Source organism: Myotis daubentonii, chromosome 5 (genome assembly GCF_963259705.1).
Source record: "Myotis daubentonii chromosome 5, mMyoDau2.1, whole genome shotgun sequence".
Lineage (NCBI taxonomy): Eukaryota > Metazoa > Chordata > Mammalia > Chiroptera > Vespertilionidae > Myotis > Myotis daubentonii.
The window spans coordinates 73,665,939-73,679,885 of NC_081844.1; the positions used below are offsets into that span (position 1 = coordinate 73,665,939).

The following is a 13,947-nucleotide window of genomic DNA, read 5'->3' on the forward strand; positions in this document are numbered from 1 at the left end:
GGCCTGGCTCTTCGAAATGGAGGTGACATTGACAGGAACTAAGTGGTGAAAGGTTGGGTGTTAGAGCCAGAGAGCTGTGGATTTGAATCCTGAAAATGTTGTGACCTTGGATAAGTCATTTAATGTTAAGCCTCAGTTTTGTGTTCTGCAAAATGTAAATAGTCGCTCTTCTGCGAGGACTCAGTGTGATGATGATATAAAGCCCCACGCGCACAGTCCATTGCAGTAAAGAGGGCACATGTACATATATATTTTAATGTGCCTCAGGCATGAAACAGCTCTGGCCACCAAGACAGGCATCAAGCTAGGATGAACTAAGGACTGCATGTCTGCTCTGCCCCTGATTGGTATAAGAGCAACACCACCAATCGGGTGTCTCCTTCCCATAGCCAGGGGGTAAGAGGGCCAATATTAGTATTAGCAACTACGGGCCTACATGGGACCTACCCCAAGGTATGGGGAACACACGCCTGTGACCAAGAGGGAGGGACTGTGAGGGTCACCCCTCCTCTAGCCTTCGTATTTCCTCATTTCTCACCCATTGGATACATATGTCCAATTTCTACCCTGTAGATACAATGCCAGGAACTGCAGGCTGCCCAGGGCCTTGTGCTGTTGTCAAAGAGCCTGGCACTGATATTGGCAGCCTGGGAAAGCTTGTGGGGAAGCCCCTTAGACCAAGTCACATGGAGGAGAATGGGCTAGGAAGGATCTGGGGCTCTCTCTGGGCCAGTCCTATGGCTTCCCAGAGTCTCAGCAGCATCCCAGTCTGCTTGTCCTCTTGTCCCAGACACTGTGGGTCTGTGTCCGCCTCACACCCCGGGGTCTTGGCTTGCACATTTGTTTGGAGGAGATAGGGGGCCTAGGTAGCTGGGAAGTGAGAGGCTGGACAAGAAAGATAGAGGATTTGCGGTCTGAAGGGAATCAGGAAGAAGCCCCAGAGGGGCCCTCACCCTTCTTTACCTTGCCTGACACCTACTAAGTGACAAGGACTTAAACAAAACAGGGGTTTACTCATCCCTCACTTAGCTTCAAATCTGGAGGAGGGCGAAGGTGGGTTTGAAGTCAGGGTTGTGGTCTCTTCAACTCTCTAGACTTTTTCCTCATGGTTGCAAGATGGTAGCTTCAACTCTTGCCATCACACTGTGCTCAGACAGGAGGAAGGAAGAAGCCACAAAGAGTCGTTACATTCAGTAACTTCTGATTTTCATCTTTTTGGCCACAATGTGACACATGGCCCCCCCCGGCCTTAAAGTAGGTTGGGAAGTATATTCATTCTGCTGGACATATTGTCTTCCCTAACAAAACAAGGGTCTGTTGAAAAGAAGTGCTGCCTGAGTGTTGAGCAAACACTTAATCTCTGCATCACCAATCTCTTTATCAGCCCCAAATATCTTCTTTAAAACACAGACTTAACCAAGTCATTCTGAAACCATTGTAATTAGCTAGTTATCAACACTAATAAAAGAGAAAAATGGTAATTGGCGTACGAGCTACCCTTTTCATTGGCTAATCAGGGCTATATGCAAATTAACTGCCAACTAAGATTGGCAGGTAACTGCCAACAAGATGGCAGTTAATTTGCATATGTAGGCACAATGCAGGGAGGCGAAAGGGAAAGCAGGAAGAAGCCCCCTGCCACTGACAGTGATTGGAAACCCAGGGGGGAGCTAAGAGCTGGGGGGCAGGGCAAAGGCGGCCCAGCCATGATCGGAGAATCAGGTGCCTTTTCCGCCCTGGCCAGTGATAGCAGGAAGTAGGGGTGGAGCCAGCAATGGGAGCTGGGCACGGTTGAAGCTGGCAGTCCCAGGAGCTAGGGGTCCCTTGCCTGGGCCTAAAGCGGAGCCCACTATCGCGGGGCCGCTGCAGCTGTGGGTCCCCGCTGCCCGGGCCGGACGCCTAGGCCAGAGGCATCAGGCCTGGGCAAGGGGCCGATCCTGCGATTGGAGGGTGATGGGGATCAATGCCTGAGGGCTCCCAGTATGTGAGAGGGGGCAAGCTGGGCTGAGGGACACTCCCCCCCCCCCACACACACCCAGTGCACGAATTTCGTGCACCAGACCCCTAGTCTATATATATAAAAACCTAAGCGACCAGTTGACCAGTAGCTATGATGTGCACTGACCACCAGGGGGCAGACACTCAATGTACAAGCATGAAAACATGGGACAGACTGATGAATCTCAGAGGGAAGGGGGAGAGGGGAGGTCAGGAAGAGATTAACCAAAGATGTTATATGCATACTAGAGGCCTGGTGCCCGAATTCATGCACCAGTGGGGTCATTCAGCCTGGCCTGTGGGGACCAGGCTGAAACCAGTAGTCCAACATCCCCCAAGGCGTCTTGGATTGTGAGAAGGCACAGGCCAGACCAAGGGCCTCTAGTTAATAATAAGAAAGGAGACCCTAGTTGGTTTGTCTTTGCTGAAGTTATACTTCTTCCTTGGTGGGTCAAGGGGAAATGGGACCTTGGACGCTCGGGGATATAATTCCACGCAAATAAAAATCACTCATTCTTCTGTGTGAGTCTCAGAAAATTCTTTTTCTCAGGATATCATAAGAATTCCACTCCCATGGGCACCAGGGGGAGATGAGGACCTCTACCCACCATTAACAACTCAACTTTAACTACTTTCTTCCCACTACCCTCTGGCTTCTCCAGCAACTCAGCCCGGCAGTCAGGACCCTTCAAGACAGGCCTCTGCTGCTCTCTACCGTCCCTTCTCCTATCTCCCAAACACCTGCTCCGTGTTCCCGCTGCACTGAGCCCAGGCAGGCCCTCCTGAATGTGTCTGATTGTTCTCACCTTGGTGCCTTCGCACTTGCTGCCCTGTTGCTGAGAGGGTCCTTCCTTGGTTCTGCCTGCCCATCCCCTCCTCCCTCCAGCCGTCCCACCAGATGCCTGCCATTCAGCTTTCTGGACTCCTTTCAGGTATTCCTTGTTCTCAGAGGCCTCTCCTGACTACCCCAAACTGGACACCTAATATCTCTCTCTCTCTCTCTCTCTCTCTCTCTCTCTCTCTCTCTCTCTCTCTCTCTCCAGCTCCTCATTTTTCTTTCAGGTCCTGGCCCTCTCCTATTTCTAGTCCAAACCTACAGAGAATATTTATGAGTTTGTTTGAGCCAAACTGACAACGTACAGGGGAGTATGATCTCGAAGAAAGACAGTTTTGCAGTTTCTTTTATGCATTTGAAATTAAGGAGGGAAGTAAGGAAGGATCCATGAGGGTAGGAGAAAGCAAGGTGAGGATTGGATGACAAGATTATGTGTTCTCTTAAGGGTGGTTATGCCTTCTAGGGATATTACTTCTGGCATTTCAAAGGTGTATTAATCTAGATGCACAAGGACAATAGACAAGACTGGCTTAAAAGCCTTTCACTAAAGAAGTTATAGGCCTGGGGTGTGATCGGCCCATTGAGGAATTTATGATTTATTGCGGCACCCTTTTTTGTCCACAGGGGTTTGGATGGAACCAACACTTCTCCTTTGCTCTCCTGGTGGGTATGTGCCCTGACCCTGGCTAATGTGACTATTTCACCCTCACCCCCCTCAGGCTATTGTGATTGGGTCAATGATGAGCATGTGACTGAAGCAGGGCCAATAAGGGCCAATCTGAGATGTTCATTGGAACTAATGGGAAACTAACTCTCAGAGGTTACTGAGATATGAAGATGTAAGCCCAGAGCTGCTTAAGAGAGCCTGCCTGTGAATGAAGCCAACACAGGAAATAGGAGGGCCAAGAGATGGAGCAGTGCCTGGATGGAGCCATGCCTGAAGCCAAAATTACCTCTTTGAACATTTCATTTATGTGAGCCAAATAAGTTTTTTTTTTTTAAAAAAATATATTTCTTTATTGATTTCAGAGAGGAAGGGAGAAAGAGAGATAGAAACATCAATGATGAGAGAGGATCATTGATTGGCTGCCTCCTGCACACCCCCTACTGGGGATGGAGCCTGCAATCCAGGCATGTGCCCTTGGCCGGAATCGAACCTGGGACCCTTCATTCCGCAGGCCAATGCTCTATCCACTGAGCCAAGCCGGTTAGGGCGTGTTTTTTTTTTTTTTTTAAATATTTTATTGATTTTTTACAGAGAGGAAGGGAGAGGGATAGAGAGTTAGAAACATTGATGAGAGAGAAATATCAATCAGCTGCCTCCTGCACACCCCCTACTGGGGATGTGCCTGCAACCAAGGTACATGCTCTTAACCAGAATCGAACCTGGGACCCTTCAAGTCTGCAGGCCGACCCTCTATCCACTGAGCCAAACAAGTTTTTTCTTATACTAATTTGACTTCTTATTTTACTCATAAATAAAAGACTCCTAATAAATGACCTCTGGGTAGAAACTACTCCTTCCTCCTTTGTGTCGCCCCTATCCTCTTGGCTCCTAGGCCGTGGTACTCATTGTTTATAAGTCAGTAAATTCATCATGTTCTTGCTCCTATTTGTTTAAAACCTTTCATGGCTTCCCATTGCACTTAGGATAAAGACTCGTATTAGAGATCGATTACTGCATAAAAATTACCCCAAAACTTAAAATAAACATCTGGCTAGCTGCTGGCGGAAGACTTCCATTTCTTTCTATGTGAGCCTCTCCACGGACTGCTTGAGTGACCTCATAACCTGTCAGCTGATTTCCTTCTGAGCTGATGATCCAAGAGAGACTGACACTGCCCTTTTGTGACTTACTCTCAAAAGTCACACTTCAACACTTCTGCCTTATTCTAATTGTCAGAGTGAATCACTAATATCGAAGTAAGAACATCCAAGCCTGTATAAAATTGTTACCAAAATTTATTTAAGCCAAATAGAAAATACACCTGGAAGTAAGATCTCAACAGACTGAGATCAATGCAGTGAAGAATAATAGTTTGCAGTGTTATTTATGCATTTGAGATTAAGGAGGGAACTTATGAAGATTACACAGAGGTGGGAAAAAGCAAGGTCGGGACCCAATTACAGGGTAGTTAAGACTACATGGTCTCGGCCCTGGCAGTGTGCTAAGCTGGTTAGAGTGTCATCCCGATATGCCAAGGTTGTGGGTTTGATCCAGGGTCAGGGCACATATAAGAATCAACCAATGAATGCATAAATAAGTTTTACTCTCTCAAATCAATGAAAAAAAAAAAGAAAGACTATGTGGTCTCGGCCCTAGCCCATGTGGCTCAGTTGGTTGAGCATGGTCCCGTGCACTGAAAAGTTGCCGGTTCAACTCGCGTTCAGGGCACATACCCAGGTTGCGAGTTCAGTCCCTGGCTGGGGTGCGTACAGGAGGCAACTGATGGATGTTTCTCTTGCACATTGATTTTTCCTTCCTTCTCCCTCTAAAATCAATAAAAACATAAAAAAAAAAAGCCCTGGTTGGTGTGGCTCATTCTAGGCTAGAGAAATTCAAACCTGATCTTGGGGGTGAACAGATAAGAGTGGCCCTGGTATGAAGTCAGGATCCTTGGGTTCAAATTCCTAGGTATCACCAGACTGGCCAAAATTAGAGACCAAAACTAGCAAGTGCTGGTAAGGATATGGAGTAAGTGGAACTCCCACAACGCAGGTGGGTATGTAGGTTGGCAGAACCACTCTAGAAAACCATTTGGCAGTATTTAGACAGGCTAAATGTACCTACCTATGATGTAGCAATTCCACTCCCGGGTATATTTGTGCACATGTACAACAAACAACACAGACAAAATGATTCACAGCAGCTTTATTTATAATAGTTCAAAACTAGAAACAACCCAATTATCCATCAACAGAATGGCTAAATTGTGGTGTATTCATATAATGAGTTACCACACAGCATGAAAAAAATGAACTTCTGATATACACAATAACATGGATGAAATCACAGACATAATATTGAGCAAAAATGGATGTATGACTCCATTTTTATAAAATTCAAGAGCAAGCAGAACTAAGTTATGGTGATAGAGATCAAAATAGTGTTTACCTCTGGGGGATACTAAGAGAAACAAGGGAACCTTCTGGGGAGCTGACAATGTTCTGTATTTTGATCTGGAGGGTGAATGCCCAGATGAGTACACATATGTGAGGAGGACTCGGCAAACTGTACTCTAAAAATTGGCGCACATTACTAAATGTATCCTGTACCTCAAAACGTCAGGATAAAAATAAAAAAGAAATGGTTAAATAAAGACACTTTCTGGTGTGGCTGACAAGTTATTTTGCCCATCTACACCCAATCTTCTCCCTTAGCCTGGAGGGAGCCCTACACTTTCTTCTCTTAGGGTCACATCTCTCCCTTTCAGTCAATCTGTTTTAGGTGGAGCTCATTCCTTTGCAGGCCCCAAATCAAAGCACCATTTCCCCTACCTACAGTGAATGGTTAGGGTTGGGAACAGGACCAAGCTGGCTAATGAGTCAGTCTCAGAATATTTTTTGGAACTAATAGAAAAAGATGTTCGTCCCACTGCAGTTGCTAATCTATCAGATATAAGCTTAGAGCTGCCAGTGCCATCTTGCCACCTTCTGCAGTCTGCCCAAGGGAGGCCACACAGAGGAAAGCATGGCGAGATTGAATTTTTACTAATGACACTGTCAGAACCTGGGTCTAGCCATCCCTGTACCAAGTTTTTTCATTCGGTGAATCAGTAAATTTCCTTTTTAGCTAGCCATTTCAAGTTTCTCACAGTTACAATTAGAGCCTAATACACGGAGAATCTTGGGTAAAATTGTGAGAAGTATGAGGGGGCTTGGAATATAAAATAATCAATGAACCTGTGCGACCTGTTTTGTGGGTGCTGCTGCTACCCTGCCCTGAGTGGCTGCTCGCTCCGAGACCATGACCCAGCCAGACAGGTGAGGCAGGCCAGGGGGTCATGTGGGAAGGACTCTGGTCTTTGTTTGAAAGGGTTCTGGAATAGGAATCTAGACAACCGGATTCCACTCCCCATTTTGCCATTTTAGTGGCAAGGCTTTGGGCAAATCACTCACCTCTCTAAGCCTTGTTCCTTTTCTAGAAAATAGAATACCATTACCTAGTTCCAAAGATTGTTATGCAAATCAAATGCTGGTTTCCCAACTTCTCCAGCTTTTCATACCCTTGGCTGAGTTGGTGCCTGCATCCTGGGCATTCCCACAGCACGCAGTATGAACCTCTGACCGCTGCCATAATGGTCTTTAACAGTGGTGAGCTCTCCAAAGAAAGGTGTTCATTCCTGTATCCCCGTGCCAACGGGGCTGGGCACACAGCTGGCAGGGACTCCTGAATCCAAAGCGGTCCTGCAGGCCAAGAGTATGGCATGGTATGGCAGCCCACATTCCTCTGCCCTTCACTTCACTTCCTTGCTTGGTAGATGGGCCCAATTCTGACATCCTGGGTGGGAGAGAAGGATTCTGGGGAAAATGCTGAGGCAGTCTGGGCTTTGGAAGCTGAGAGCTGAGAATCCACACTTGGAGCTGTGTAGGGTCTTTGCCAGCTGGCCTGGAGCAGGTGCTCAAGAACAGTTTGCTGAGTGAAGAATGGGAGCTAAAGCTGTGTGAGCACCTTCCTCAGATCTGACCGTCTGAAGCAAAGGTTGGACAAAGGACTCCTGAAGCCATCATACTTCTTTCTCAGCTCATTTCTGGGTCATGGAAAAGGTTCTTCCAAGAATTACCAGGGCCATTTCTCCTTATGAATATTCATTTATTCACTCATTCATTCAAGGAACACTTCATGACACACCACTCTGTATATCAGGGAAGTGGAGATGAACAAGGCTAGGTCTCTGCCCTGAAGGGGTTAGCCTGGAAAGAGCCATATTGGGCACAGCCTCCATTGACCTCTGTCTGTGTCCTTTCCTGCTCTCCTACATCCTTTCTGTACATAGCAGCCAGAATAATCCTCTCAAGCAAAGCAGGTTACTAGTTTACATTTTCTAGAGACTTCCATGAGGCTCTCCATTACGGGGAATGTGAATTGAACAGATGAGATTCTATTGAATTTAGGGCACGTGTGAAGACTTTCTCAGGGTTGCCAAACAATTTGGATGCCTCTCTCGGTCCCAATTCCTAAGACCAGTATTTAGGACCGTGGAGTATGAATGGGATAAGGGTGAGGGATCAAGATAGACATATTAGACCCAATGGCAATATGGCCCGAAGTCCTAGTTCTGTTAAGTTGCAGTCTGGCTCATGGGATAAATTCTTTATTTAGATGCTTCAGTGACCAAGAGACAGAGCATAAGCACATACCCACACACAATACTAGAGGCATTTCACAGGCAAGGGATAGGGAGTGGGAGGCAGAGGTGATGAGAGCAGAATAGGGGCCTCTGATGGTCCCACTCCCTAGAATTCCTGCTTGAAAGATACAAGGAGAATATGCTCCCAGTGAAGTCCAAGGCCACAGAGCATGGCAGAGCTGGAGACACCTAGTCTGGGGCCTGGGGAACACCTGATTCCTCACCATGGAAACTTGCACCAGCCCTCCTTTCCTTACCCGGGACCCAGGAATCTCCTGGCAGGTGATGGGGGAGGGGTAGCACCACAGCAACCTGGGCAGGTGGTCTGCTGCACATGGGGAAGGAAAGGGCTAGTGGAGGCCAATGGGCAGCAATGAATCTCTGAGCTGGCTGGCTCAAGAACCATTAAGCAAACTTGCACATGGGGACTCTCCCAAGGAACCGGGTCAGAGCACCTCTGACACAGAGGAAAGGCCCACCGGAGCCTTTCCATGATCCCACTAGGGACTGAGGCCTTCTCCAGCTCTAGCTTGTCTCCAGCTGCTGCAGGTCCTTAGCACCATTCGGGAACTGTGGAGAAGGGGCAGGAGGGACAGCAACACTCTGCCAGGACTGTGGCATTGCTCCAGGAGGAGACTCCACAGTGGGCAGAAACCTGTACAACTGGCCAGCATCTGGTCCCAGGCTTAGGAAAGTCTGCACATTTTTGGGGGAGGGTGAGTGTCACATTATCTCTAAGCTTTCATGTGGCAGCTATTTTCATCTGCCCTTTCCTGCCTAGGCCAAGGTATGGCATGAAAGTGCCATATTTCATTGGAGATGCCTAGAGCCCAGGAGAGCTCAGTTGTTTAGCTGCAAGGAGTGGTCCAAAACTGACTTGCAGAGGAAATACAGGACTGGAGCCTCATGACATGTGGCCTAGAAGGGCCAGGAAAGGGGAAAGGCCATCCTCTAAACTACTACCCTGTGAGAACCCAAGTCTTCTAAAAATCCCTCTTTGTCCTTGCGGGGGAGGAACACGGGTGGATTTGCCTGGACCAATCAGAGGCTGCCTATGGCCTATTCCTCAGGTCTATGTAAGAAAGGAGGAAGAGGGAGCCAAGGGCTGACCATGGTCATGGTCAGGAGGCTGGCTCATGGCTGATTCAACCTGGGGTGCTGGACAGAAACACCTCTAGTCTTCCAAAGTAGTTGAGTCTTTTCGAATGGGTTGTCTTTACATTGGAATCTGGCCCAGAGATGATACCATTGTTTTTGGTGACCTGTAATATGAGAAGGAACAAGGGCACAGGGTCAGTTTCTGCTGGTTGAAATGGTGCCCCAGGTAGCTTATTCTAATGGTAGACAGCTCTTCTGGGCCTTGGACTGACAAACAGGACAGCTCTCTTTTACGGAGGGCCACAATATACTACGCACGATAATGGATGCTTTGCGTACAGCATCCTATTTTGTCCTCATGGCAATTTTGCAAGGAGGGGTGGGGAATAGCACCTCCATTTTACATATGAGAAAACTAAAGTTCAGAAAGTGTAAGTGACCTGCCCACAGTAAACTTTTAAGTGTGGTAGATTCAGGATTGCAGCCCAGTCCATGTCTTCCCACTATAGCACACTATTTATCCTGCCTGAAGGGCCCACAGGACCTGAATGGTACAGAATGACCATTCTCCCCTTCACACAGAATCTACAGTGGCTCTCCTGTCACTCTCCATCCCACTCTGGTAACCTAGTACCACCTGATGACTTATTTATGGATTTGCTTCTACCACCAGAGGGGAATCCAAAGGATCCGGGAACAGCATTGGTCTTGATTCCTACAGTAGCCCCAGTGTCCAAATCGAAAGGCCTGGCACATACTAGGTGTCAGTAAGTATCTGCTGAGTGGATACAAGCTCATCTCCAATAGCTTCCCTTATTGGTACTTGAACTACATTGTCTCTAACCCTCATAGCATCCCAGAAGGTGGGGGTAATGAGCTTCATTTGGAAGTGGCAGAGCAAAATGAATGGGCTTTGGAATCAAAGAGGTTTGAAACCTGTTTTTAACTCCAAGTATCCTAGGCAAGTCACCTAACCTACCTGACATTAGGTTTCCTTGGGTTGTAAAAGGGTGGTCCTAATTCAGAGCTGCTGTTTTGAATTAGATGAGATTATACCTATAATATTACAGAAGAGGAACTGGAGGCTCAGAGTGGTTTACTGACTTGCCTAAGGTGACACAGCTGGAAAGTATAGGAATAAAATAGTAAACAACACTAGCATTTTCAAGTATGGGTAGCCTCAGGACAGGGCTCTGGCTGGCTCCAGAATGTCTGTGAAATTGCCACCAGTCAAGATGTCACAAGCTGCAGACATGCTGAAACAGGGGTTGCTGGAGCTTGTTTCAAGTCCATATCTAAGAGAAATCTCAAGAGTCCTCCCAGTTAAAGACATATCTACAAATAAAGAGAAAGACCTTCTGCAGTGTGGGACAGGAGACTTAAGGCACAGTAGAGAGGACCAAGGACATTTTGACTCCAACATTCTGTTTCTATCACCTTTAATTCATTTGACTCTGTGAGTAATGCAGAACCAAATACTGAAGTCAAAGTTATCATTTCAGCAGACTTGCCTGGCTAAAATTCAGTTTCCTCATCTGTAAAATGGGGATAATTTCTACCTCCAAAGGTTATGTTGTGGCATACTGTCCATACTACACAGTTCCTTTCTGAGAGGTGGGACATAACTATGAGGGCCCTCCCTGGCCGAACTCTAGCCTCTTCAATCTCGCGTGGTGCTACAACCTCCCTGTCAGCATCATGCCCTGAAGGAGCATGCTGTAAGGCAGATAAGCCTCAGTTTGAATTATGGCTCTGCCTCATAGGTTCACTTTTTAAAAATATATATATATTTGTTGATTTTAGAGAGGAAGGGAGAGGGGGAGACAGAAATATCAACGATGAGAGAGAATCATTGATTGGCTGTCTCTTGCATGCCCCATACTGGGTATTGAGCCCACAACCTGGGCATGTGCCCTGACCAGGAATCGAACCGTGACTTCCTGGTTCATAGGTTGACCCTCAACCACTGAGCCACGCCGGCAGGGAATAGGTTCACTTTTAGTGGTGGTTGCCTATCTCTGTAAAGTCAGAATAATAATCCCTTCCTCCAAGGGTTGCTTAAGAATTACCTGAGAGAGAAACTGCTTGGCATATGGCCTGTAATAGAACAGGTGCTCAAAGAACGTTAGTCATTTTCAAGATTATCATGAACAGCCAACTCTCTGTTCATCTCTTCCCTCAAAGAACTTATCACAAGATGAGAAGAGATAAACCAAAGAACTTATATACTTATATGATAGCTCATGGACACTGGTAATAGGGTAGTGAAGACCTGGGAGGCCAGGTAGGGGCTGGGAGGAGGGGGTGCGGGAATGGGAGATACCTATAATACTATCAACAATAAAAAATATATATTTTAAAAATAACACAATTTGTAATTATTGGTTATTTACTTATGTTTTGTCTCCTATCAGAATGTAAGGTCTTGAGAGCAGGGGTTGGATCTGTTGGGGCTACTACTCAAGGTGTTCAATAAATCTTTGATTAATGAATGACAGAACCTGGTAATACTTTGTAATGACCTGTAGAGGGAGCTCTTGTCATAGAATTGATGGTAGTGAAGAACAGGGTCTTCAGACCAGTGAAAAAAGACTTCCCTAGTCCAACTGCTACAGGCCAGGAAATCCAAGTACTCTTTTTCCTCTCAAGTATTCTTAGGAAACCACCAAGGAAACTGTCTATGCTTCTTTACCAAAACTTTCAGCCCAGGAGGGGAGAAAGCTAGGGTGAACTGATGGGGGAAAAACTTGCAGAGGAGATATTTCTTTCTATTAACTGATCTATTGGCCGAGAAAAAGCTGTCAGGATACCCTTTTAGCCAAGGAGTACTTGGCTTTATTCTGATTCAGAAGCCCAGAGCTCCAACTGCAGACCTTGAACTTCAAAGAATGATTACTCACTGGTTCTTGTGTTTGAAGCCGCTGACATGAGCTTGGTACTGTTCTATGGAGTTCAGCACTATCTTACATGTCTTGCATGGGTAGCCCTTCCCGGCTGAAACACACATAAAAGCCAAGATGCTTAGTTATCCAATAAGAAGGGACCTGCTTTTTTTGTTGTTTTTAAATATATTTTATTGATTTTTTACAGAGAGGAAGGGATAGAGAGTTAGAAACATCGATGAGAGAGAAACATTGATCAGCTGCCTCCTGCACACCTCCTACTGGGAAGTGTGCCCGCAACCGAGGTACATGCCCTTGACTGGAATCGAACCTGGGACCCTTCAGTCCGCAGGCCGACGCTCTATCCACTGAGCCAAACCAGTTAGGGCGAAGGGACCTGCTTTGACAGTGGATGCAAATGTACTTCTGAGGCCAGAGGGGTGGGATGAGGTCAGGTGATTGGCCATGATGAGAATCCCGAAGGCCTCAGTGCTCAGGAGGCATATGCTATGTGCCTAAGTGCTCCCTGAAGATGTAAATCTCTTCTTTCCCCTTTGGGCCACCCAGTCCCAGTGTTTCACCTGGTCCAGAGCAGGTGTCTGTTGAGTAAATAAAAGATTGACAGAACAAAGAGGTGACATTTGGTGTGTCTTTTCCACCTTGATTGTGCTAAATGGCTCACTAAGAATGCCCTTTGCCCAGGGGTCTCTGGGAAGGTGCCACTCTCCTTGGGCTTGCAATAACAGTAATTAATGAAAATGCCTGTTATGAAAATCAATCTGTTTTTCTACCTTCGGGCTCTCAGACACCTTGTCTCACTGCCAGGGCTGCTCCCATGATGAAGTGATCTTTCTCCACATTGTCTAGTAGAGAAATGTGGTCAGGAGCCAAAATATGGGCTGGAATCCTGGCTCTGCCTTCCTATGACCTTGGCTGACTCCCTTCCCCTTTCTGATTCTCAGCTTTTCTCAATTGTAAACCAATTATATTACAACTCATAACCATAATACTTATAATAAAAAGTCTCTATCATTTCTTACCTTTAGGACCATAGCCAATTACTTAATCTCTCTGAGATTTGGTTTTCTCATTTGCAAAAGTGAGGCTTCTCTGAAACAGGTTCCTTATCTATAAAATGAAGTCAATATTGGTATCAACCTCATAAGGTTATTGGAATTACTCAAATAAAAGCATTTGGAGCCGAAACCGGTTTGGCTCAGTGGATAAAGCGTCAGCCTGCAGACTGAAAGGTCCCAGGTTCGATTCCGGTCAAGGGCATGTACCTGGGTTGCGGGCACATCCCCAGTGGGAGATGTGCAGGAGGCAGCTGATCGATGTTTCTCTCTCATCGATGTTTCTAACTCTCTATCTCTCTCCCTTCCTCTCTGTAAAAAATCAATAAAATATATTAAAAAAATAAAAGCATTGTGACTTTTCAGTTTTGCAAGATGAAGAAGTTCTGGAAATAGGTTGCACAGCAATGTGAATATACTTAAATATGATGAAAACACAAATTTCTCTAACCAGACCTATCTTTTGATATTACTGAATTGTGCACTTAAAATGGTTTGGATGGTAAATCTTCTATTGTATTTTACCACAATTAAAAATAAAATAATAGCCCTAGCTGGTTTGGCTCAATGGATAGAACGTCAGCCTGTGGACTGAAGGGTCCTGAGTTCGATTTCGGTCAAGGGCACATGCCTGGGTTGCGAGTTCAACCTCCCAGTAGGGGCATGCAAGAGGCAGCCAATCATTGATCACTTGCCTCCCTTACACACCC

At 46.3% G+C, this 13,947-nt stretch overlaps 1 protein-coding gene and 1 pseudogene across 5 annotated transcripts in view; both read right to left on the reverse strand.

The window, feature by feature from the left end:
* Positions 1 to 254: 254 nt before the first annotated feature.
* Positions 255 to 398, reverse strand: LOC132236345 (small nucleolar RNA SNORA48; annotated as a pseudogene).
* Positions 399 to 5,689: 5,291 nt separating this feature from the next.
* ZNF346 (zinc finger protein 346) overlaps positions 5,690 to 13,947 on the reverse strand; it is a 30,769-nt gene continuing 22,511 nt past the window's right edge. For 4 of the 5 annotated variants that reach the window (XM_059698218.1, XM_059698220.1, XM_059698219.1 and 1 more), the window contains 2 exons: positions 12,183 to 12,276; positions 5,690 to 9,446 (listed from right to left, as the gene is read on the reverse strand). In XM_059698218.1, coding sequence (XP_059554201.1) covers positions 9,401 to 9,446; positions 12,183 to 12,276 — 140 coding nt within the window. In that variant the 3' untranslated portion in view covers positions 5,690 to 9,400. The remainder of the gene's footprint in view (positions 9,447 to 12,182; positions 12,277 to 13,947) is intronic. The other variant, XM_059698217.1, reaches the window with a different exon arrangement.